The sequence below is a fragment of the Heterocephalus glaber genome, unplaced genomic scaffold (genome assembly GCF_053883595.1).
Source record: "Heterocephalus glaber isolate CG9 unplaced genomic scaffold, H.glaber_assembly_v1.0 deba00001465, whole genome shotgun sequence".
NCBI classification, from domain to species: Eukaryota; Metazoa; Chordata; class Mammalia; order Rodentia; family Bathyergidae; genus Heterocephalus; species Heterocephalus glaber.
The window spans coordinates 2,406,180-2,432,330 of NW_028258312.1; the positions used below are offsets into that span (position 1 = coordinate 2,406,180).

The 26,151-nt window shown below is 40.6% G+C and overlaps 2 protein-coding genes across 3 annotated transcripts in view; one reads left to right on the top strand and one right to left on the bottom strand.

The window, feature by feature from the left end:
• On the top strand, nucleotides 1-25,016 carry Cdc23 (cell division cycle 23). 2 transcript variants are annotated; one of them, XM_004841807.4, is made up of 16 exons: nucleotides 1-196; nucleotides 282-354; nucleotides 4,398-4,535; nucleotides 8,606-8,648; nucleotides 9,476-9,581; nucleotides 10,350-10,482; nucleotides 12,212-12,389; nucleotides 12,474-12,571; nucleotides 12,719-12,800; nucleotides 20,043-20,196; nucleotides 20,332-20,451; nucleotides 21,008-21,083; nucleotides 21,397-21,458; nucleotides 22,641-22,719; nucleotides 22,798-22,917; nucleotides 23,119-25,016. In XM_004841807.4, exons 1-16 carry the CDS (start codon nucleotides 36-38, stop codon nucleotides 23,287-23,289), a joined length of 1,794 nt encoding a protein of 597 aa, XP_004841864.1. In that variant the 5' UTR covers nucleotides 1-35; the 3' UTR covers nucleotides 23,290-25,016. The 2 variants fall into 2 exon arrangements, with proteins under 2 accessions (XP_004841864.1, XP_012926587.1); XM_013071133.3 differs by lacking the exon at nucleotides 4,398-4,535 and having other exon boundaries at nucleotides 23,119-24,998.
• Nucleotides 24,983-26,151, bottom strand: part of Kif20a (kinesin family member 20A) — a 9,179-nt gene continuing 8,010 nt past the window's right edge. Inside the window, exon 20 of the mRNA XM_004841806.3 lies at nucleotides 24,983-25,520. Coding sequence (XP_004841863.1) covers nucleotides 25,203-25,520 — 318 coding nt within the window. The 3' untranslated portion in view covers nucleotides 24,983-25,202. The remainder of the gene's footprint in view (nucleotides 25,521-26,151) is intronic.

The following is a 26,151-nucleotide window of genomic DNA, read 5'->3' on the forward strand; positions in this document are numbered from 1 at the left end:
TCGCCGGTGATTGGCTGCAGCAAAGAGTCTGGAAAATGGCCGCTGGTACATCTGTAGTCTCTTTGACGGTGGCGAGCGCGGTGATACCCGGCCTGTCTACGAACGCAGATTTCTCAGATTTGAGGGAAATTAAAAAGCAGTTGCTGCTTATTGCGGGCCTTACTCGGGAGCGGGGCCTGCTTCACAGTAGCAAATGGTGAGATGTCGGAGTTGGGAGGGACCGGGCTTGGATTTTTGGCCCGGGGGCTTGTCAACTTGATGGGTTTGTGTGGGTCTTCCAGGTCCGCGGAGTTGGCCTTCTCTCTGCCCGCGCTGCCTCTGGCCGAGCTGCAGCCGCCGCCGCCTATTACAGAGGTAAGGACGTCTGCAAGGGGAGCGGTCTTCACCGTCACCGGAGGGCAGCCAGCCGCCTAGCAGGATGTCTGTAGACGGAGCGCAGTCGTTTAAAGAGCTGTTTGGGCCGGGGATTTAGCTCAATGGTTTCGCTGCCTGCTGCGCAAGAGCAAGGACCCGAGTTCGATCCCCGGTACCAAAAAAAAAAAAAAAAGAGCTGTGTTATAGTTAGCTGTTTTATCCTTGTGGTTTGTTGAGCTTTGAAACATTTGGTGCTCTCAAGCTGTAGAAAAATAGTAAACATCATTGCTTAAGATTTCAGTGTTTTCGACTTTGTAGTCCAACGTAAACAATGCTCACAAACTTGAGAAGAATTAACATTTTTGCAACTGTGCGATTTTCTTTTTTGAGATAAGATCTTGGTAAGTTATCCAGGCTGACCTCTAATTTGTGATCATTCTGCTCCACACTTCAGTGTAGCTGACTGGCATCGCAAAATGATTAAGAGAGTGGGCTTTGGTTTTGAATGTCAGCCAGCTGGTGACTTCGGGCAGCTTAACCTCGTCAGCCTGTTTCCTTGTTTATGAATTAAAGATAATAGTATCTACTTTGGAGAATATTGAGAGAGTTAAATGAAATGCGAATAATAGGTATACTGTTTAGAATGGTATTAGGCACAAAGGACTCAATAAAATTCACTTTCTTTTTTGAGACAGGGTCTTGCTCTGTAGTTCAGGCTATCCTTCAGCTCACTATGTAGCTCAGGCTGGCCTTGAACTCATGGCAATCCTCCTGCCTCAGCCTCCTGAGTGCGGGGATTACAGGTGTGCACCACCATGCCTGGCTTCATTTCAGTTAACAAAGGGGAGATGGCAAGATTGGGAGGATTGTGATTTTCAAGTAGATTTGCATCGATAGTCCAGTCATGTTTTTTACTAGTAAGATAGATATAGGCAAATCATCCTTTTTTTCTTACTAATATAAATTTTATTTTTTATTGATACATTTTAGATACACATAATGATAACATTCATCATAAGGAATTTGTACTTGTACATGATATACTTGGTTTTTTCTTTTTTTCCCACTGCCCTCCCCTCCAACCCTTCTTCCCCTCCTTACTTACAAAGCTTTGTTTCTATTTTTTTTCTTCCATTCTTTTTTTCTTTGGCCCTCCCTTCCTTTCCCCCTTCACTTCCTTTGTTCTCCTCATTTGAACATTTTCTTCCCATTTCCCAGGATCTATTATACATTTAGGTCCTTATTTTCACTTTTGGTTTCTCACACCAGAGAAACAATGCGGTATTTAAATGTGTGTCAGATTTATTTCATTTAAGAATATGGTGTCTCAAGGTGGATCCATTGAGAAATGTCTCAAGCTTATCCTTCTTTATGGCAGAGTAGTACTCCATTGTATAAAAAACCCACATCTTTATCCATTCATTGGTTGATGGGCATATGGGCTGTTTCCAAGATTTAGCTATTACAAACTGTGTCTCTTGAAACATGGGTGTGAAATATCACTGTGGTATGATGCTTTTAATTCTTTTGGGAAGATGCTTTTGTAGTGCCTGGGTATATTGATGGTTCTGAATAGAATAAAATATTGTTGACTAAATAAAACACAGTATCAGGTGAGAAGTAAAGCCTCAGTAAATATCCCCCTCCCCGAAGAGTTCATATAATATGCAAGAATTTTACAGACATTGTAGAAACCTATCCATTATTGCATTATTAGGAAGTGCTAGCTATTGGTTAGTATAACAGCTTTCAGCTTGCTATGAGGTATATTTATTTAGCAGCCTCTTTACTAATTTGTTGGATATTTGGGGTTTCCATGTCTTTTCTAAGGAGTATTCCTGAAAACATCCAGAGAAACATTTTAATCTAATTTAGCCTTGATCTAAAGTTTAGAGTAAACCTTAAAACATTGAACTTTGAATTGTTGCTAAAATTGAAGATTATTATGTAGTGGTCAAATTTTTTTTTTTTAGACAGGGTCTCATATAGTTCAGGCTGACCTTGAACCCATGGCAGTCCTTCTGCCTCAGCCTCCTGAGTGCTGGGATTACAAGTGTGCACTACATGTCCAGCTCATTTTTAAAATTTTTTTTTATTTTTTGGTACCAGGGATCGAACTCTGGTCCTTGCCGCTTGCGCAGCAGTCGGCGAAACCACTGAGCCAAATCCCCGACCCTATCATTTTTTTTTTAAACATAAAGATTAGAACTGTGTTCTGTGCCTTCAGCAGTCTTAATATATAACAGACTTTTTTTTGGTATCAGGGATTGAACTCAGGACCTTGCACTTGTGAGGCAGGCAGCGACACCACCGAGCTAAATCCCCGGCCCCCAAAACTTTTTTTGAGACAGAATGTCTTAGTTACTTTTCTCCTTGGTGAGACAAAATACCCAACACCCAAAGTTAAAAGAGGAAAGGTTTATTTCAGCTCATAGTTTGTAGAGCTAGTTGGCTAGCTCCCAGGCAAGTTGGCATGGCAGAGGGGTATCACAGAGGAGAAGCAGTTCATGGCAAAGCAGGGCAGGCAGAAGGCAGAAAGTAGCAAGCCACAAGTGACCCTCTTTCTGTCCCTTATATTTTATCACACCCTTAATCCTAGCATAGCACTGTGGATCAATCCTACCATCACATCCTCAATTCCAGCAGCACACACCCTAGATTTAGCCACCTCCAAAAAGTGCCACTTGTGACTGCATGAGGCTTTGGGGAGACATCTAGATATAAGACAATGCAACATCTTACTATGTAGTCTAGACTGGGTTGGAATGCACTGCCTAGCACAGGTTGGCCTCAAACTCTTGATCCTTTTGTTGGGATTACAGGTGTGCACCACCACACCCAGCAAAACTTTGTTAAAATAGGAAAAGTATAAGTAATTTCAGATTATTTTATATCTATCTATATATATATAGATATATATATATAAATAGCCCAGGCTGACCTTGAACTCATGGCGTTCCTCCAACCTCCCAAGAGCTGGGATTACAGAAGTACACTACCTCACCCAGCTCAATAGTATATTTATATAGAAATCTAAAAGATAGGAGAAGAAAGAGCATGCCAGATAGTAATATGACACATTTTATGACTTTTTAACATTCCTCAGATAGAGTCTATACAATCAGTACTGTTTGCTCTACTTTACAGAAGAAGAAATGGATGCTTACAAAAGCTAAGTAGCTTCTGCACTAATGTCTTGAAACAATAAAATCAAGGAGTCAGAATTTGAATTTAGGTTCCTAACACAAAAGCCTATGTAACTTCCTAATAAATTTATAGAAACAATATAACTTTTTGAGAGTGTCAGTTTTTTTTTTTTTCCCAGGCTGGCCTTAAACTCATGGTGATCCTCCTGCCTCAGCCTCCCAAGTGCTGAGATTATAGGCATATGCCACCGTGCCCGGCTTGAAAAAAAATTTTTTTTTTTGTACCGGGGATTGAACTCGGGTCCTTGCGCTTGTGTAGCAGGCGACAAAACCACTGAGCTAAATCCCCGGGCCTTGAAAAAATATTTTTGAGTTAGATGTGGTGGTACACCCATGTAAGGCTAGTGCTCTTGGAGTTTAGGCAAGAAGATCACAAGTTTAAAGTCAGCCTAGACAATTTAGTGATCTGGTCTCAAAATTAGAAGGGCCTGGAGTTGTGGTTCAGTGTAAAGGCTTGGGTTCAATTCCCAGTACTACCAAAAAAAGCATCAGGGGGTGTGGGGTGCATGCCTGTAATCCCAGGACTTGGCACACTGAGGCTGGAGGATGCCTGCATGCTCAAAGCCAGCTTGGGCTGCATGGTGAGTTGAAGACCAGCCTAAACTACATAATGAGATGCTGTCTCAAAAAAGATAAATAAATAAAGAAAAGAAAAAAACCCAATATTTTGTCTTACCTGGTAATATTTAAAATTATGTCTACGCATGTATATATATGTTAGGTTTTGGAGAGGAGAGAAATAATTTTCCTCTATCCTGAAATTAATGAATTGCTTCTTATATTTGACCTTTTATTATACCATTCCCAAACGCTTATATAAACCTGTCTCTTTTTTAGGAGGATGCCCAAGATATGGATGCTTACACCTTGGCCAAGGCCTACTTTGATGTTAAAGAGTATGATCGCGCAGCACATTTTCTGCATGGCTGCAATAGCAAGAAAGCCTATTTCCTGTATATGTATTCCAGATATCTGGTGAGGGGCACTTTAAGGTGTTATTCTGGCTTTAGTGAAGCTTCTGCATTTAGAACCAAGTGTAAAAAATTTAAATCTTTTTTTTTTTTGGTACTGGGGATCGAACTCGGGACCTAGTACTTGCAAGGCAGGCAGTGGAACCACTGAGCTAAATCCGTGGCCCTGTTTTTTGTTTTTTGAGACAGGGTCTCACTATGTAGTTCAGGTTGGCCTTGAACTCATTATGTAGCCCAGGCTGGGCTCAAACTTGTGACAATCCTCTGGCCTCAGCCTCCTGAATACTGGGATCACAGATGTGTGGCACCATGCCTGGATGCAAAAAGTATAATCTTTTATTTATTTTTTTTAGTACTGGAGATCGAACTCAGGACCTTGCGCTTGCTGGGCAGGGAGGTACCACTGAGCTGAATCCCTGGCCCAAGTTTAATCTTTTAAATAGTTTAGCATTTGAGTCATCACACGAATGTACTTTATAAATACTTAACAGTAGCAGGACATGGTAGCACATATCTCTTATCTCAACTACTCAGGAAGTTAAGACAGAAAAATCACAAGTTTGAAGCCACCCAGAGTAATTTAGCAGATAAATGCAAATAAAAAATAAAATAAGTCACTGTGTTTTCCCTTGCATGGTAGCTTGCCCTCAGACTGTAGGGTTTACTTCTTTTCCTGCTTTTACTTGGCCCAAACTTGCTCTGCAACTTGTTTATTTTCCTCCATTTAATAAAACTTTGCTAACATTAAAAAATAAAAAGGGCTGGGGGGTGTAGCTCAGTGGGACAGCATTTGCCCAGCATGTACAAAGCCTTGGGTTTGATTCCCAGGACCAGAAATATCAATCAGTCTATCAATCAGACAAACTAATTTTAAAATTGTATGCCAGACATAGTGGTACATTGTCATCCTAGAATTTGGGAGGGTGAGGCAGAAGGATCTCCTTAAGTTCTTTTGAGGCCAGCCTGTGAGAGCCTACTGTACATAGAAAGACCCTGTCACAAAAAGACCAAAACCAAAACAAAACAAAAACCCAAAATTCCCTCAAAACAAAAAAATGACATGGAAGAAAATATTCGTTTTTCTTTGTTTTATTTTGTTTTTTTTGAGACAGGGTTTCACTCTAGCCCAGGCTGGCCTTCCTCAGCCTTCTGAGTGCTGGGATTACAGGTGTGTGCCATCACACCTGGTGAAAATATGTTTAAGAATAATGAACAGGGCCGGGCATTTAGCTCAGTGGTTCTGCTGCCTGCCTTGCAAGCACAAGGTCCCAAGTTCGATCTGGTACCAAAAAATAAAAAAAATTAGGGCCGGGGATTTAGCTCAATGGTTCCACCGCCTGCCTCGAAAGCAGAAAGACCTGAGTTCGAGCCCCAGTACCAAAAAAAAAAAAAGAATAATGAACAGAAGCTCAATGTCCCGAGTTTGATCCCCAATACAAAGAAAAAGAATAATGAACAGGGTGATTATTTGCTTTAGGTTATATAAGGTTCTTTATTCTTATGAATTGATATTTCCTAAGAATTAAGTTAAAAAGCCTAAATTAATTTTTGAGTTTATAAATTCAGGCCAGGTATGGTGGTACATACCTGTAATCCCAGCACTTGGGAGGCTGAGGCAGAAAGATTTAAAGTTTGAGCCCAGCCTGGACAAGTGAGCAACTTAATGAGACCCTGTCTCAAAATAAAAAATAAAGAAGGGCTGGGGATGTTGCTCAGTGTGAAGGCCTTGGATTCAATTCCCAGTACCACCTAAAAACCCCCCAAATTGGCCGGGGATTTAGCTCAGTGGTTTCACCGCCTGCTGTGCAGCACAAGGACCCAAGTTCAATCCCTGGTACCAAAAAAAAAAGACAAAACCCAAAAAACAAAAAAGAGGGACATATGTAAAGGGTAATCCTAGCCCTTGGGAGGCTGAGGCAGCAGGATTGCCACAAGTTTGAGGCCAGCCTGGGCTACATAATGAGTTCCAGGTCAGCCTGAACTGATAGTGAGATAATGTCTCTGAAAACAAAACAAGGGCTGGGGATATAGCTCTGGTTTCGCTGCCTGCTGGGCAAGCGCAAGGACCTGAGTTTGATCCCTGGTACCAAAACCAAAAAACCAAAGCAAAACATACAAAGGGCAATGCAAGTAAAATGAAAATTTATTGAATAATTTATATTTAAAAACTTTAAAAAAAATTTTTTTGAGACAGGGTTTTGGCCTGTAGTTCAGGCTAACTTTGAACTCACTATGTAGCCCTAACTGGCCTCAAACTTGAAGTGATCCTCCTGCCTCAGCCTCCCAAGTGCTGGGATTACAGGTGTGCACCACCAAGCCTGACTTCTTAGTTATATTATATGTAAATAAATTTTTAAAGTATTTTATAGAGTCCTTCCAAGTATTAGTGTAGTTTGTAATTGTCAAGTACTATAAGTTCTTGTGGTTATGGACTGCATTTAACTTTTTCTTTGAGGCAGGATCGAACTCTATATCCCAGGTTGGCCTCAAACTAGCTATAGCCCTGACTGGCCTTAAAAGTTAAGACACCTCTCCTGCCTCAACCTCCTGTGTGCTGGGATTACAGGAATGCTTCATCATGCCCAACTAATTCATCTTTTTCTCTCCTTTTTTTTTTTTTTTTTTTTTTTGTGGTAAGATACACATAAAATTTACCATTTTAAATTTTAAAAAAATTTTTTGGTACTGGGGATTGAACCCCACACTGAGCTTCATCTCCAGCCAGTTTTATTTTACTATTTTGAGACAGGGTCTTGCTAAGTTGCCCATGCTGGACTCTAACTTGAAATCCTCCTGCTTCAGCCTGCCAAAGTGCAGGGATTTCAGATGTGTGCCACCTTGCCCAGCTCCCCCAACAGTGTTTACCGCAGCATTTCCCCCTCAGTACAATCTAAGAGGTCAGGAATTACATTTAGTTGTCATGTCTCTTTAATATCCCCTCATCTAGAATAATCTTTGTCTCTTGTTTCAAAGCTTACAGTTCTTCCTTCTTTTCTTTTTCTTGTTTTTTCTTTTTCTTTTTAATTAATAGATTATTTTTTTAGAGCAGTTTTAGGCTCAGCAAAATTGAGCAGAAAGTATAAGAGTCCCCAAACACTACCTCCCAAGCTCACCCTGTCGTCAGCATCTGGCACTGGTATGGTATATTTGTTACAGTCACTAACTAGAAGTCCACAATTAAAGTTCAGTCTTTGTGTTATACATTCTATGGATTTTGACCTCCCTTTGTTTCCTCCTCTCTTTTCTCTTTTTTTGCAGCACTGGAGGCTAAGCACAGGGAGCACTAAGCTATACCCCACCTCAGCCCTTTTCATTTCTTATTTTGAGGCGAGGTCTTCTGTATGCCCAGGCTGGCCTTGAGCTTGTGATCTTCCTCCTCCAGCCTCCTGAGTAGCTGCTACCACACCTGACCCCCTGTTCTTTTTTTTTTCCAAATGAAACATTCTTCATTTTAGATGTCTCATATTTCTTCACAATTTTATTCTGGTTATACATAACTTGATTAGAATAGTATGTGAGTAGAGGATGTTATCTTCAGTCCTCTCGTTGCTGATGTTAATTTTGATCACCTGGTCAAGATGTTTTCCATTTTCTGTACTGTTTAGTTACTTTTGTTTTACTTGCAACTAATCAGCAATCTATGTGGATACACTTTCAAGTTCATGTAAATACCCTGCACTTGATGAAAATTTCCCTCTAACTTAATTAATTAATGGTATGGAGAAGTGAACCCAGAGCCTTCGCACTGAGCTGCATCCTCAACTCTTTTTTTATTTTGAGACAGGATCTTGCTGTGTCACTAAGGGATAGGGATGTAGCTCAGTGCGAAGGCTCTGGGTTCAATCCCCAGTACCACCACCAAAAAAAAATGATTACATTCATGACTATTTTGGTGTTCAGATCATCCCAGATTAAGCCAGTGGGAACCCATAAATAATTGTTTAAAATTAGTGACCCAAAGCAGGTGGCATTTTGGTTGGACATGGGCCCTTTAGGTAGAATTAGGCTGCTAGTTTTTTTATGTGTTTTTAAAATAACCTGAAAAAAGACCTATTTGTTGATTTTCTCTTACAGTCTGGAGAGAAAAAGAAGGATGATGAAACAGTTGATAGCCTAGGTATGAGTTTTTTCCTTATCTTTTGGCCTAAAAAGCAAGACTGCCTATGGGATCAGGCAGGTAATATAAATGGACTGAGGAGCATTGTTGCAAATTGAAGGGCACCTGACTTATGCCAGGTGGTGCCTGGTTGCCACCCAGCTCCAGCTAAGGGCTGCCTCATGAGAATCTGGACTTGGTGTTGTTAGGGTTTCTTTCCATGCCTGGTCCCTGTTTCCTGCGAGCTGAGCTGAAAATTCAGATTTTTTTTTTTTTTTTTTGTACTGGGCATTGAACTCAGGTCCTTCTGCTTGCGAGACAGGTGGCAGAACCACTAAGCTAAATCCCTGGCCCAAAATTCAGATTTTTAATTGAGGCTTTTAATTTTTTTTTTTTCTTTTTTGGTATCAGGGATCGAACTTAGGACCTTGCGCTTGGGAGGCAGGTGGTAGGACCACTGAGCTAAATCCCTGGCCCGAGGCTTCTTATTTTTAAACATTGATAACTGATTGATAACTTTTAAAAACAAAACAATTTTTTAAAAACAACTGTGTGGGCTTCATAAAATAGGACTGCAGACCCAGGTGTAGTTTCTGAAATAGAATAAATGGGTTGTGAAAGATATCATTGGTGTGGGCTGGGGATTTAGCTCAGTGGTGCTGCTGCCTGTCTCGAAAGCACAAGGTCCCGAGTTTGATCCCTGGTACCAAAAAAAAAAAAGATCTTTGGCCACTTGTATTTGCTTGAGATTTCAGGGATAACTTTGGTTGGTGCCAAAGGGAATGTATACATCTATGAAAGTGAAAACCAGCATCCTTGTGTTAGATCAGAGACTATTTCTTTCATAGGTCCCTTGGAGAAAGGACAAGTGAAAAATGAGGCTCTTAGAGAATTAAGAGTGGAGCTCAGCAAAAAACATCAAGCTCGGGAACTTGATGGATTTGGCCTTTATCTGTAAGTGTTATAGTAATTTAGAACCTTTTTTGTGTGTGCTGGGGATTAAACCCAGCGCCTTAGCACTGAGCCATATCCCAGCCCTCCCCACCTTTTATTTTAATTTTTGAAGCAGAATCTCCCTAAGTTGCCCAAGCTGGGCTTGAACTTGTGACCCTCCTGCATTGGCCTCCTAGAATGCTGGGATTAAAGGTGTGCACCACTATACCTGGCTATAATTTAGAAGTGTCTCCCCCCTACCCCCCTTTTTTGTAGTATTGGTGATGGAACTCAATACTTTCTCACTGAGCCATATCCCCAGGCCTTCGTAAAATGTTTTTTTGTTGTTGTTGTTGTTTTTTTTGGTACCGGGGATTGAACTCGGGTCCTTGTGCTTGCGTAGCAGGCTGGGAAACCACTGAGCTAAATCCCCGGCCCCTTTGTAAAATGTTTTAATTTTGAGATAGGGTCTCATTAAATTGTTAAGTTGCCCAGTCTGGGCTTGAACTTGTGATCCTTCTGCTTTATTTAGCCTTCCAAAGTGCTGAGATTACAGACATGGGCTACCATGCCTAGCACTGTTTAGAACTTTCTATAAAATATATATATATTTTTATAAAATATTTTCTTGGGGCTGGGGATGTAGCTCAGTGGCACAGTGGATGCCTGGCAAGTGTGAGGTCCTCAGTTTGATCCTCGGTACCAAAAAAAAAAATTTTTTTTTTCTTCAGTAGAAGGGAGGTATTACAAAGCATTAACCCCTCCTGTGATTGTGTCCTTCTTTTCTAGGTATGGTGTGGTGCTTCGAAAGCTGGACTTGGTGAAAGAGGCCATTGATGTGTTTGTGGAAGCTACTCATGTTTTACCTTTGCATTGGGGAGCCTGGTTAGAACTCTGTAACCTGATCACTGACAAAGAAATGGTAAATTGAGATGAGCTATGTAAAAACCCTCTGCTGCAAATCTTATGTAATTCTGTAATCATTTACTAGGAGGGGGCCAGTTTTTCCAGTATGACCTTTGGCTACAGTTTGCTCTTTCCCTTTCTCTGTTTTAGAATGTAGATCTTTATTTGATGATAACTAGCTATTGTTCAATAGTTGCTGTTGGATTTGCATCTCTTTAGAGTATTTTTCTTTTCTTTTTTTTTTTGGTACTGGGGATCGAACTCGGGACCTTGTGCTTGTGAGGCAGATGCCAGAACCACTGAGCTAAATCCCCGGCCCTAGAGTATTTTTCATAATCCTGTTTCCCTATTCAAATTTTACTTTAACTTGTTTTATAGAGTTAATGTTACAGCTGTAACATTATCCAAAGATGCCATAGGAAGTTTTCTCTGATATCACAGATTGTATTGAAATATTTTTCAGACCTCTTCTGAGGTATTATGGATTCTGAAGATTTGGAGATGTTTAAAGTGTGAAATAATGAATATAAAATTACTTTATAAACTGCCATCTTATTAGTCAGTATTAGAGGTCTTTGTCTGCTGTTCATTTTGCTGTTCTGTGGGTAATGGGAAATGACAGCACCCTTCTTGCAGGCTGTAGAGCCAAAGGCAGATTGATTTATGCTACTAAACCTGTGTCTGAAATTTTATCTTGGATTAACTTGTTTTTACCATATCTACACATGGGGGTTTTTTTGTTTTGTTTTGTTTTTTGTTTTTTTGGTAATGGGAATTGAACTCGGGACCTTGGCGCTTGCAAGGCAGGTGGCAGAACCACTGAGCTAAATCCCCTGCATTTTTACCATATCTAATTGCCTACTAGACTTTTACTGAAAGTTTGTTTTACCTCTGAACTCAAAATATGCAATATCAAATTTTTCAGCTTGCCTACTAAATTCTTGTTCTTTTCCTCATCTTGATAGATTCTTACTACCTTCACTATTTCTCCAATATTCAGTCTTTGGACCTCAGACTCATATTTACCTCTTCCTTTTCTCTTCTTTAATTTAGTCAGTTGTGAGGCAGCACCGTGGTCATTTCTTGTATACCTCCCTTTCTCTTGGTTCCCTTTGCTATCTGTCATTATCTCAAATTTGAATTACTTATAATAGATACTGTCTCTCTAGCTTTCCCATTTTTACATTTCATTTCCAAGCTATCCAGCATATTGCTTCCAAACTTATTCTTAAAACAACGTCATCATTCTGTTAGAAATGTGTAGTAGTTTCCTACTAAATCCCATTTTTGGGTGCTTGATAGGAACAACCTGACCAATCCAGTCTTATTTTCCTATTATTTCCCTGTACGTAGCTTTCTCAAACTGAGCTAGTTGCTTCATCCTGCCTACCCATACTCATCATATCTGTTTTGCCTGTATACTTATTTTGTTGCTCTTTCCTAGAAAGTGTCTGTCCTCTTTTCTCTTCCTTTCCCTTTCTCAATTTAAATCCTATCCATCTTCTTACACTTACTTCAAATTCTGTCTTTTCTTTGAAGCCATCCTAACCAGGCCATTCTTCCCTTTGTTTGTAAGTCATATTCACTTAGTTGGGTTACCTTGTAATCATTATTAGGTGCTCTAAAATGTTTTTAAAATAATATATCCCGTTTAGACAATAAAGATTGTTCTTGATGTTCATCTGGGAGAGAGATCGATCAAATTATATTATATTGTATTATGTCCTTCTCTCTCCTGCTGCCAGCTGAAGTTCCTGTCTTTGCCAGACACCTGGATGAAAGAGTTTTTTCTGGCCCATATATACACAGAGTTGCAGTTGATAGAGGAGGCCCTGCAAAAGTATCAGAATCTCATTGATGTGGGCTTTTCTAAGAGCTCATATATTGTATCCCAAATTGCAGTTGCCTATCACAATATCAGAGGTGAGTGAATAAGGAAAATGAAATACCACCAGGCTCTGAGAGGTGGACTGTGTTGTTTTCTGAACTCTTATCTTCTTTCTGCAGATATCGACAAAGCCCTCTCCATTTTTAATGAGCTAAGGAAACAAGATCCTTACAGGATTGAAAATATGGACACATTTTCCAACCTTCTTTATGTCAGGGTAAACTGCTTTTCTTCGTTGAGCATGATTAAACTCTTTTGTGCCTTAATCTGCTATATTAGGTTGTTAACCATTTACATTAACAATTAGAAAAATAATTTAGGGAATCCCTTTTCATGCTTAGATCATCTTTCTCTTTTCTCCCAGAGCATGAAATCTGAGTTGAGTTATCTGGCTCATAACCTCTGTGAAATTGATAAATATCGTGTAGAGACATGCTGTGTAATTGGTAAGAGCTAACTACATTTTTTTTCACTTAAGATTTATCTATAAGTAACATGAGTGTAAAAACAACAATATTAAAGTGTCAAAGTTAATAGAATTACATACCAGAACAAATAAAATCTACTGTAATTCCACTCCTAAGATTGTTTGGGGCACATGACCCCAGAATATTTCTCTGTGCAAATATTAAAAATTTGTGTGTATGTGTATATATGTGTAGTTTTCAAAACTTTATCATTATACATGTTGTAAATTTTTTTCAGATTAATGATGTATCTCTGCCATCTTTTCATGGTAGTACATCTTGATTTGTATTACTTTTAGTGACTAGGACTCTTTTTTTTTTTTTGGTACCGGGGCTCGAACTCAGGACCTTGGGTTTGCAAGGCAGGCGTGGCGCTGCTGAGCTAAATCCCTGGCCCTGACTAGTACTTGTGTGCAGCAGGGGGTGGGGGATGGGATTGGAGCATGAAATCTACCACTGAGCTACACCCCCAGTATGTTATATAAATATACTGCCTTTTTTATTTAATAATTTTCTTTTATGTAAGTTGTGGCTAGTGTTTGTTAATATAAAATTTGCTTCAGGAAGTTGGACACAATGGCACACACTTGTAATCTGAGCTCTTTGGGAGACTGAGGTAGGAGGTTGCAAGTTCAAGCCTAGTCTGGATGATTTAGTAACCTAGAGAAACCCTCTCAAAAAATAGAAAGGACTGGGAATCTAGTTCCTTAGGTTCAGTCTGCAGTAGCTCCCCACCAAAGAAAATTTTGCTGCAGAGGAAACATTTTGTGCATGTATATTCATTTTTGCAAGATTGTTCATCGATTTCTGTGTAATGAGTTCCTAAAAGTAAAAGGCTGGATCAAAGTTGTATTTGTTTTAGCCAGGTGAAGTGGCACACGCCTGTAATCCCAGCACTCAGGAAGTTGAGGCGGAAGGATTGCTGTGAGTTTGAGGCCAACCTGGGCTACATAGTGAGACTGTGTCTCAAACAAACAAACAAAAAGTTGTGTTTTAAACTTAAAAAAAAAAAACCTTTTATGTAACTAAAAAGTTTGTAAGAATTTCCAGTCCTTAAAAACAGATGAGTCTCTTTCCCTATATCAGATTTTCTTAGTCTATTGACATTTTGGGCTGGGTAACTTTTCCTGTTGGAGGCTTTCCTGTGCATTGTAGATGTTTCCAGTATTCCTGGCCTCTACCCAGTGGATACCAGTAACCCACAGTTGGTGACAACTGAAAATGTTTCTAGATGCTATCAAATGCCCTCTGTGGGTGAGACTCACTGTTGGTTGAGAACCATGACCCTATGTATTTGACCACACTGACCCTATGTATTTGACCACACTGTGTGACCTTATAATCAGTTGGCATAGACAAGTGAATGACTGCTTTTAAGTACGTGTAGTTGGTTCTGATTGAAAGCCTGGGTTCCCTGAAAATGACAGGGATAACTGTTCCTGGGCCCTTGGTCATATTACATCAAGATCTTACATTTGTTATGAGGAGTGGTGCTTCACACCTTATTTTCAGCACTCAAGGAAGCTGAGCCAGGAGGATTATGAGTTGGAGCCCAGGCTGGGCAATTGAGCAACTTATCAAGACCTGTCTCAAAGTAAAATATAAAAAGGGCTGGGGATATAGTTGAGTGCAAAGCCCCTATGTTTAATCCTCAGTATTGGGTGCGTGTGTGTGTGTGTGTGTGTGTGTGTGTGTGTGTGTGTGTCTGTGTAATGCTAGTTTATTTAGAAAACACTTCTTGAATGTCTTCTATGTAGCAGGAACTATGCTTCATATTATAGTACTTACCTTAATTGCCTATTGAGATGACTGTGATAGCACACATCTTAATCCTAGTTCTGCAGGAGGCTGAAGCAGGAGATTCAGGGGTTGGAAATGTAGCTCAGTGGTAAAGCACTGAGAGGGAAGGGTGGTGAGAGAGGAGAGGGAAACTAATTCTGTAGGTTAAGTGTTCTAAGTAAGGTTTACATGGGAAGCTAAGGAAATACATAAGAAATGTATCTAATGCACTCAGATTAGGGAAGGCTTCTTAGAGAAGGTATTGCTTAAAGGATGGGCAGGAGCAAAAGAGTACAGGGGCAGGGGCGAATCAAGATTGATTAGGGAAGAGTATAACAGTACAGAGGAGCAGACATTGTGGTCAGAATAGTTCATTGTACTTGAAATACACTGACACTGTGGGAATGGCCAAACAGGCTAGACCTGAGGAACCTTTTATGCCCTGCTAAAAGTTTAGGTTTTGAGTGATATAGTGGCACATTCTTGTAATCTCAGCACTGGGAGGATGAGGCAGGACAATCTTGATTTGAAGCCCACTTGGGCTACTCAGGAAGACCCTGTCTCAAAGAAAAAAAAAGTTTCGGTTTCATTCTTTTTTTTTTTTTTTGAGACAGATTTTCATTTTAGAATAGCTGGAAACAGTGTCCTGAGAGGATTAGAAAAGAGCAAGCAGCTAGCTTGGAGGCTCTAGCTCTAATCCAGGGTAGGGATGATGAGAGCCTAAGCTGATGTACTGGCTGGAGGAATGGAGAAGTAATTGGATTTTGAAAATAATCTGGGACATTGAATAAATAGTAATCAGTGGTTGGTAAACAGATTGGTAGGGGTGGCCTTTACATGATGAAAGAAAATAGAGGTAGAAGAGGTAATGAATAGTTCATTTTTAACTTACTGATTTGAATCCAATTAAAATCAAAGGAGACTACATATAAAGAATAATGAGCTGGGCGTGGTGGCACACACCTGTGATCCCAGCGCTCAGGAGGCTGAGGCAGGAGGATCACTGTGAGTTTCAGGCCAGCCTGAACTACATAGCAAGACCCTAGTCTCAAAAAGAATAATGATTTAGGGGGTTCTTGGGGGGTTTTTTTGTTTTTTTTTTTTGTACCGGGAATCAAACCTTGTGCATACGCAGTACGGGGGATTGAACTTGGGTCCTTGTGCTTGCGGGGCAGGCGGCACAACCACTGAGCTAAATCCCCAGCCCCTGCTGTTTGTTTTTTGTGGTTTTTTTTAATAATTTTTTTTGTTTTTTTGTTTTTTTGGTACCAGGGATCGAACTCAGGCCCTTGTACTTGCAAGGCAAGTGGTGGCACCACTGAGCTAAATCCCCAACCTTTTTTTTTTTTTTTTTTTTTTTTTTTTTTTTTGAGACAGGTTCTCACTGTGTAGCTCAGGCTGGCCTCAAACTCACAGTCATTCTCCTTCCTCAGCCTCCCGAGTACTGGGATCACAGGTGTGCACCACTATCCCTGGTGTTTCTCAGCCTCCTGATTCAGTACATTTTAGTTCTTTCATCTGGTTAAAAAAAAAAAAAAACTCATCTATTTAATGTTCACCTGCCCTTGCCTGTTCTGCCTTCTTTAATCTCCTTTTTCATCCTGACCCCTTTAGCAGCTGGGGCTTATTCCCTGCTCCCACTTCTCTACCTCTTCTGCTTTATTACAGAATTACAAAAGCTCACCTTTGGTCCCTGTGCCTAGAGTCCACTTTCTTTTCTATCTCTGGGTCTGAGTCAGTAGCAGAAGCAGATGTCCTTGTATAGGACATAAAGCCCTTCCAGCTTTCTGCAGATGAACATGAAATTAAGTTTGAATTTAATCAAGTAGAGGGTACAATTGATGTTAATTGATTTCTCTTGATTTAAGCGAAAAAGATGGGTCTAGACACATTAATAAAAAATTATATATATATATATATATATATATATATATATATATGGAGAGAGTTTTATTGTTCTCTTACCAAAATAGAATTACTCCATAATTTTATTTTATTTTATTTTATTTTATTTATTTATTTTTTGGTACCGGGGATCAAACTCGGGACCTTGCGCTTTCGAGGCAGGCGCCGGGAACCACTGAGGTAAATTCCTGGCCCCAATAATTTTAACTTTTTCATTTTACAGTATCTCATATTCCCTGTAAATTAGTATGTGTGTGTGTATATATCAATCTGTTTTTGCCAGGAGGGATTTTTATTTTGAGACTGGGTCTCTCTATTAGTTCAGGCTGGCCTTCAAATCACTTTGTAGCCCAGGCTGGCCTTGAACTCTTTATTTATGTATTTATTTGGTACCAGGGATCGAACTGGGATCCTTCCGCTTTCCAGGCAGCTTTCCAGGCAGGCAGGCGGTAGAACTACTGAGCTAAATCCCCAGCCCTGGCCTTGAACTCTTGATCCTTCAGCTGATTGCTGAGATTAGAAGCATGTACTACTGTGCCTGGCTCTAGGTTTATTTTTTTTTATTTTTTATTTTTGGTACCAGGGGATCGAACTAGGGTCCTTGTGCTTGCAAGGCAGGTGATGGAACCACTGGGCTACATCCCCGACCCCTCTAGGTTTATTTTTATCTGGCTTATTTAAACACATACAGGAGTTTTTTTTTTATTTTTTAAAGTACAGGAGTTTTTTGCTTGTTGTACCCTTTCCTTTGTGTGTATGTGTGGGAGGGTACTGGGGATAGAACCCAGGGCCATCACATTAAGCTACATCCCCAACTCTTTTTCAAAAATTTATTTAATTTTTTAAAGGGTATTTATTTATTTTATTTATTTTTTTTGTTTTGTTTTGTTTTTTGAGATAGGGCCTTCCTATGTATTCCAGGCTGGCCTTGAATTCACTTTGTATCCCAGGCTGGCCTTGAAGTCTCAGCAGTTCTCCTGCCTCAGCCTTCCAAGTGCTGGGATGATGGATTAGGTCTCACTAAATTGCCGAAGCTGGGCTCAAACTTGCAATCCTATTGCTTTAGCCTCTGAGAGTTTGGAGATCACAGGCCTGCTCTATCATGCCCAGCTCAAACCCTTTCCTCTTTAAGTTAGCTTAACATATTCTCATACCACAGAAGAATACATACACGCACGCAGCATATAATGGACTTTACAAATAGGATCAGATTATATACTTAACCTGGCATTTTAGTTTTCTAAAAACTAAAATGTGAAAATCTGTGAAACTAGAGTGTGACAATCTGTCTTGATGTAGCTCCAGTCCATTTTTTTGTTGTTTTTTGAAACAACGTCTTGCTATGCAGTTTGGGCTGGCCTTGAACTCACTGTGTAGTCCAGGCTGGCCTCGAACCTATAACAATCCTCCTGTCTCAACTTCCTGAGTACTGAGATTTCAGGTGTGTGCCACCATGTCCCGCTTCCAGTCCATTTTTAAAAATGGCTTTATTGAGGTAAAATTTATACACCATAAAATTTACTTGTTTAAAGTTTACAGTTTAGCAACTTCTGTAAATATAGAATTTTGGGGTTTTTTTTTTTTTTTTGAGATAAGGTCTCACTCCATATCCTAGGCTTTCCTCTAACATTAGATTTTCCTGCCTCAATTTTTTTTTTTTTTTTTTTGTACTGGGGATTGAACTTAGGACCTTGGGCTTTTTTTTTTGGTACTGGGGATCGAACTCGGGTCCTTGGGCTTGTGCAGCAGGCGGTGAAATGACCTTGCGCTTTTGAAGGAGGCGCAGTGCCACTGAGCTAAATCCCTGGCCCTTCCTGCCTCAACTTTTGAGTGCTGGAATTATAGGCATGTGGCACCATGCTTGGCAAATTTACAGTTTTATAACTGTCATCATAGTCCTATTCAGAATGTTCCATTACCTCCAAAAGTTCCTTGGATCTATTTCTACTCAGTTCCTTTCCTACTCTGTAACTACTTCTCTGGATTCTAGCTCTATAGTTTTGCCTATTCTAGGAATTTTGCACAATTGCAATTTTGTAATATTTAGTCTTTGTTGTTGTTGTTGTTTGAGACAGTCTCACTATGTAGTTCAGATTGGCCTTGAACTCACTATGTAGCCTCAGTTGGCCTCAGACTCATAGCCACTCTCCTGCCTCAGCCTCCCTAGTGCTGGGATTATAGGTGTGCTTTATCACACCTGGCTCAGCATGTTTTTGAAGGTCATCCATGTTGTTGCATTTTTCAGTCTTTCTATTTTGTTACGGGCTCTCAGGACCTTGCACTTTCGAGGCAGGTGGTGGCATCAGTTGTTCTTTTTATTCTTGACTAGTATTCCGTTGTTTGAATATACTACTTTTTTTTTCTTTTTTTTTAGTTGCACAGTTTATTCTCACCACATTGGGTAAAAAAAGGAAGGAATCACCAGTTATACACATAACTTCACTGCTCTATTGTCTTCAGACAGAATTGGGATGGAGTTTCTAATTCTTTTTTTTTTTTTTTTTTTGGTACCGGGGATCGAACTTGGGGGCTTTGTGCTTGCATAGCAGGCGGCGAAACCACTGAGCTAAATCCCCAGCCGAGTTTCTAATTCTTTATTAAGGATGTGGCTCAGATTCAGTTCAACCACTGCTGCTGGGTGACTGTACTACTTTTGTCTATCCTTTCACTACCTCATTTAAGACAAATGACTTTTAATGCCAGGCGTGGTGATACATGCCTGTAATCCTAGTGTTTGGGAGGCTGAGGCCAGCCTTGGCTACATAGTGAGTTCAAGCCAGTCTGAACTTCATAATGTGACCCTGTCTCCAAAAACAAAAAGGAAAAACAGCCGAGGATGGTGGCACACACCTGTACTCTGAGCACTTGGGAGGCTGATGCAGGGGGATCAAGGCCAGCTTGAACTACATAGCAAGACTCTATCTCAAAAAGCAAAAACAAAAAGACTGGTGGCTTTTAGGCTCTCAAATAAAGTTTTTGATAGCATCTTAAAATATTTCACATGCCCTTTTCAGGACCAATGATAATAGAAATGCCTTCATTCTTGGGGGAAAGCTCAGAGCTCTCCCTTTTAAAAATTTTTTTGGTAACTCGGGTCCTTGCACTTTCGAGGCCGGCAATGAGGCAGGCAGCGGAACCACTGAGCTAAATCCACTGAGCTAAATCCCTGGCCCATCCTTTTTAAATTCTTTAGTGTACCTGCTTGGAATCCTAGGCTCGAAAGACTGTAATTTGAAAATCACCAACCTAAAGCATACTGTAGAACTTTCCTACCCTATTTTAAGAAAATGTACATAAATGCTTTATCCAGATGAGATAAAATGAAGAAAAAGACTTTTTTAAAAGCCAGAATACATGATAGAGTAAGAAATATATTTCTCAAGGGAATATTACCATTGCATGCATATAGTTTGGCTTTGCTGCCAGGACTTTAGGGAGAATGGGTTATGGTTTCATGTGTACTTGGTAGAATGCTATTTTAGCAAACTTGATTTTTACCTTTTTAGTTCATTTTTTTTGTTTCATTTTTTTCATCAGGCAATTATTATAGTTTACGTTCTCAGCACGAGAAGGCAGCCTTGTATTTCCAGAGAGCCCTGAAGCTGAATCCTCGGTATCTTGGGGCCTGGACACTGATGGGGCATGAGTACATGGAGATGAAGAACACCTCTGCTGCCATCCAGGCTTATCGGTGAGAGTGCAGTTGGGTGGTGAGGTGGAACAGGCTGTTGTGGTGTCAGGAGTTGAGCCTGCAAGGCTCTATTGAGCCTGAAAGTGGCTAATCTTGATTCTGCCCTCTTACCAGTCTGTCTTTTCCATTTTCTAGACATGCCATAGAGGTCAACAAGCGGGACTACAGAGCTTGGTATGGCCTTGGGCAGACCTATGAAATCCTTAAGATGCCATTTTACTGCCTTTATTATTACAGACGGGCCCACCAGCTTCGGTAAGTCTGTCACTTGATAATATGCTTTGTGTGGGAAGGGCTGATAGCAATTCTTTCTTTTTTAAATTTTTGGTGCTGGGTATGAAGCCCAGGGCCACATAGCTTCTTTCTCTTTTGTTAGCTACTGTGAATTGCAGTGAATGGATGTTGACTCTTAGAGACCTAAGCTGAAACTTGCTAAGTGGTATTTGGTAACTTTTATTTAGTATTTTTCTCTAGGGGGTTAATACTATAATTAAGAACACAAAGTAATCTGAGTATATGAAGCATTAGATTTAAGACCAATCCTTGCATAGATTTGAAGTGGCAATGAAAGAGTAGTGGACCTAGGTCCTCCAAGGAAGACTTCAGATAAATGAGGTGGGTGTGGTGGTGCACACCTGTAATCCCAGCACTCTAAAGGCCCAGGCAGGAGGGTGAAGGCTGAGGCACAAGGATCAGGTGCAAGTTCAAGGCCAGCCTGAACTACATAGTGAAACCCTGTCTCAAAACAAACAAACAAAACTTCAGATAAAGTCTTTGTTTGCTCTGACTACCTATTCCTCTTTTTTCTCAGGCCCAATGATTCTCGAATGCTGGTTGCATTAGGAGAATGTTATGAGAAACTCAATCAACTAGTGGAAGCCAAAAAGGTACTGAAATTGAGGCCCTGGGAATTTGAGTGGAAATCTCTTTAGATGAAGGCTATATGTGCTCTAACATTTCCTCTATTCTGACCTATGTGCACAGGAAAGTCTGAATAGTTATAGGTTCATATGCCAAAAATAAAGGTGGGCTGAGATCATCGGTGGGAATGTCTAGACCTACCAGAACTGGCAAAAAAAAAAGTGCCTTATATTCTGCAAGTCTGAACTTCTAGGAGGCTTTCAGGGCTTTATCTTCTATGTGATTAACTGTGGCTCATGGGGCAGTGGTCAAAGTAACCAATTCATTTTTTTCCAATAGTGTTATTGGAGAGCTTACGCCGTGGGAGATGTGGAGAAAATGGCTCTAGTGAAGCTGGCAAAGTGAGTGAAAGGAAGGAAATGCTATTGGTATTTCTCTTGGTTTCTCCGGCTGGTGGGTCCTACATGCTCTAGAGTCACCCACCCTTCCTGTGTCACACATGGCTGTGGATGGAGCTGTGGAAGGAAGAATGCTGGTCTGTGGATTTAGCCATCTTAACTCTAGAGAATGCCACTTTTCTTCAGAGTGGGACTAGCTTTACTTTTAGGTAAGGGATCAAGAATTGAAAAAAAAAACGAGTGGGTAAGGTGTGTATCTCAATGGTAGAGTACTTGTCTGGCATTGCAAGGCCCTGTGTTTGATCCCTAACACAGCCAAAAAAAAAAAAGAGAGAGAAAAAATGGGCTGGGGATTTAGCCCAGTGGCACCACAACTGCCTTGCAAGTTCAAGGTCCTGAGTTCGATCCCTGGTACCAAAAAAGAGAGAGAAAAAGAAAATCCAGTACCATATTGGTCTTCATTGAGCTATAACTGCAGTCCTTTTTAAAAATAGGATCTTGCTCAGTTCAAAGGCAGTCTGCCCTTGAACTTGTGAGCTTTCTGCCTCAGCCTCCTGAGTAGTTAGGATTACATGCGTGGGGCTCCTGGCAAGAAAATTAGTTTTTGTGTTAGAGCAGTCTAGGAAAACTACTTTTAAGTACTACCCTTCCCAGTAAGAGCCAAAATACCTGAGTAATAGTGGGCAGTGGGCCAGGGATTTAGACCAGGTTCAATCCCCGGTACCAAAAAAAAAAAAAAAAAGAAAGAAATAGTGGGCAAGAAGTTCTTGAATGCATTTTCATTCCTGCCAGTTCTTTTCTGAATTTATTGGTTGGTTGGTTGGTTGATTGATTCAGAGACTTGCTGTGTAGTTCAGGCTGGTAAACAGTCACTCTGCCACTGAGCTATACTTCCAGCTTCTTACTCTAAACTCTGTAACAGCACCCATAACATCTGGTGGGCACTAGTACTCTTTTGGGTCCCATTGTGTCATTTATGTAAAAATTTATACTTGTCTATTTTCTGTTCTTTTGGTCTTAATGTGTTTTTACTTTTGAATCACTAACTTGCTTTGAGGTTTGATTTGTATTTAGTAGCGGGGATCAAACTTGGGTCCTTGTGCTTGTGCAGCAGGCAGCAAAATCACTGAGCTAAATCCCTGGCCCCAGGTTTGATTTGCATTTAATGCCTAATTTGTTTTGTAGGCTTCATGAGCAGTTGACTGAATCAGAACAGGCTGCCCAGTGTTACATCAAGTATATCCAAGACATCTATTCCTGTGGGGTATGTGTCATGAGACTTGGTCTTATTCTTATTGTTCTCATTCTTAGCACCGCAGTCATCCCTATTTTCTTTATTTAGGAAATAGTGGAACACTTGGAGGAAAGCACAGCTTTCCGCTACCTGGCCCAGTACTATTTTAAGTGCAAGCTGTGGGATGAAGCTTCAACTTGTGCCCAAAAGTGTTGTGCATTCAATGATGTAAGTACCAGTTCTTCAGTAAAGGACTTGGATTTTAGGTGAGAATATATGTCTTTTCCATGATATGTAGGTAGAAGGTAAATAAGAATGTCAGCAGAAAGCCTTCTTTGACCTGTGGAATTTATATGTGATCAGTACCTTAACCTGTGTTTGAGCATAGCCTTGTACATATTTTGAAACATTTGCCTGACTTTGTTTCAGACCCGAGAAGAAGGAAAGGCCTTGCTTCGGCAAATCCTGCAGCTGCGGAACCAAGGCGAGACTCCTACGACTGAGATGCCTGCTCCCTTTTTCCTGCCTGCCTCACTGTCTGCTAACAACACTCCCACCCGAAGAGTGTCTCCACTCAACTTGTCTTCTGTCACACCATAGTAGGCTACTTTCTGACAGGACATTGCTACACCCATGTTAAGCCTTACCTCCATATAAAGAACAGCCACATCTGTTCTCCCGAGGACTGCGGCTCTTCTCATTTCTACAGATGGAAACAACTCCTTGGGGACAGTTTATCACCTTCAGAGGCAGACAGAAGAGTAATGGCAGGAGCACAGTGTTTTGCCAGATAGAGGCACTTCTATCTCCTTTCTGTTCAGTGACTGTAGATCTGGTCCTTCCTCCACCTCCACCTCCCATCCCTTTTATAGCACTTTAGCACAAACAATGCTACAGGAACAAGGTTTTAATGCTGGGAGTGGGGCAGGCCAGGAAGGGAGAGGTCTGCCATGCTACTCTTCCAGCAGTAGGGGCACTGAATGCCCTAGGAAGGGGTTAGGGCAGTAGGCAGAAATAACCTCTTGAATTTGCTGAGGATGACCCCTATTTTGATGTCAGAGATTAGGTTTAAATGGAGTGGAGTTAATTTGTTCTTATTCTACAAGATATTATTCAAAAGTTTTGAAAAGGAGTCCTCTAAAAACTTTCAAATTGGAAATAACAGGTTGAATAAAAAAAGAACAAAGGGGCTGGAGATTTAGCTCAGTGGTTTCGTCGCCTGCTGTGCAAGCCCAAGGACCCGAGTTCGATCCCCTATACCAAAAAAAAAAAAACGAAAAGAAATCCACTGAGCATGAACTGTTGTTGACCCTTTCAGAGGGCAAAGATGGCTTTAGTATTAGCCATATTAGTACCAAAGCAAGGATAGGAGCAGGATTACAGATAATGTCATGAATATTTGAAATCAACTGTGGTACTGGGGATTGAACCCAGAGCCTTCACACTGAGCCACATCTCTAGCCCTTTTTAAAAAACTTTTCGTTTGAGACAGGATCTCTCTCAATGAAGTCACCAAATTGCCCAGGCTGGGCTGGAATTTATAATCCTCCTGCTTCGGCTTCCTGCAGTGCTGGGATTAGTGGTGTGCACTGCCACCATGCCCAGCCATGCTGGTCTGTTTTAATAAACATGGGATAGTTTTTTCCCCCTTCTGTCTCCAAAAGAATTTTTTTCAGCCTTAAATGTATAGACAAGGTAAAAAGAGTCATTCTTTGTTTTTTGGAACCGGGAATCGAACCCAGGACCTTGTGCTTATGAGGCAGGCGGCAGAACCACTGAGCTAAATCCCTGGCCCAAAAGAGTCATTCTTGTGGTGCTCTTAGAGGGCTTGTCTTTGTGTGATTGGTAGACAATGCTTTATGAGTCTGCTGAACTGTAATGAATTTGTAGATGCTATGGATCATCTTGAGCCCAGGATTTAGCCTGTTGGCCTCAGAACATTTTAATTACCTATTCACCTCATAATATACATTTCATTTTATACTGAGAAAAATGTAGGCTATCTAATACTACTTGAATTCATTATTACTAAGCTTTTTTAGGCTAGGTGGACACTCATTTCTAGTTTCCATTTCCATTTCTGTAAAGGGGTCCCATGGCTCAGAACAGTGTTTGAGCTGGGTATGGTGGCACACACCTGTAATCCCAGCACTTGGGAGGCTGAGGCAGGCGTCGCTGCAGGGTCAAGGCCAGCCTGAACTACATAGTGAGACCCTATCTCAAAAAAAAAAAAAAAGTCAATTTTTCTGCCCCTTTTTATGATTTAATGATTTTGTTAAATTTGGAATTCAAATAAATGTGAACAATAATATTTTTATTTAATATAACTTGTGTGCATAGATATATGAGTGAAAAAATATGAGATTATAAAGGTGATTATAATACAAAAGGAAAAACAACTAGTATGTGAGTATTGCATAGAGTTCCAGGTGTGTGGTAAATCTTAAGAGATCTAGTTATTAAGGTGAGCAGCTGATCCACCTCAGGGCAATGACTGCTCTCCTCAGCCACAGTTAGTACTTCTTGCTAAAAGGCCCAGATTTGAGTAAAGGAGAGTGCCGTGAGCGCAAGATTCGGGTGTAAGGGCTGCAGTCTGTTGACCTCTGACAGGTGGGTGTTCGAGGAAGTAAGTTTCGAAGGAATGGTTTCTTCCCTGGGGGTTGCTGGTTTGGTTGGTGGTTTTCCTGGTTGGCACCCAGGCGTTTTTTGGCAGAGGACTGGCCTTGGAGCTTTAGCACTGTATGATACTGCTCAGCGATGCATGCTGCCTTCTTCCGAAGGTCCAGTTTCACTAGCATCATGTTATTCTGCAGCTCAGCCAAGGTCTGGTCCTAAGGAACATCAGGAAAGTTAGAAAACACATTTCTGTCTAGTCCATTAGAGAAACAAGAGGGCAAAGTAACCCATCCTCTTCAAAGATTAGCTCTTTATGATCAGAGCTCTTAACTGAATAGAGGGAATATTTCCGTTGAGACCCAAACATAAGCAGTACTAAAAAGGACAGTTTCTAGGACATAAGGTAGTATGAGCTTCAGTGACTTAATTTATCTTCCAAGAACCTTAGTCCCTAGATAATCAGTTGTATGATGAATGATTTGTATTTTTCTTTTCCTTCTTCCTTATTGTTTATTATTTCAGTACTGAGGTTCAAATGTAGGGGCATTCTAATACCGAGCTACATCCCCAGCCCTTTTCATTTTGAGAGAGTCTTGCTAAGTTTTCCAGGCTTGCTTTAAACTTGTGATCATCCTGCCTCAGCCTCCCAAATATAGTTTTTTCTTTTAACATTTTAATATCTCTGGAATCATGCATTTAATGATGAGAAAAGTCTTAGCTTAGGCTTAGCATGGAGGCAGTCATGGGTTTGATGCCCAAACCACAAAAAGAGGAAAAAAAGAGAAAGCTGGGCAACATGCCTGTCATCTCAGCACTCTGAAAGGCTGAGACAGCAGGCTTAGAAGT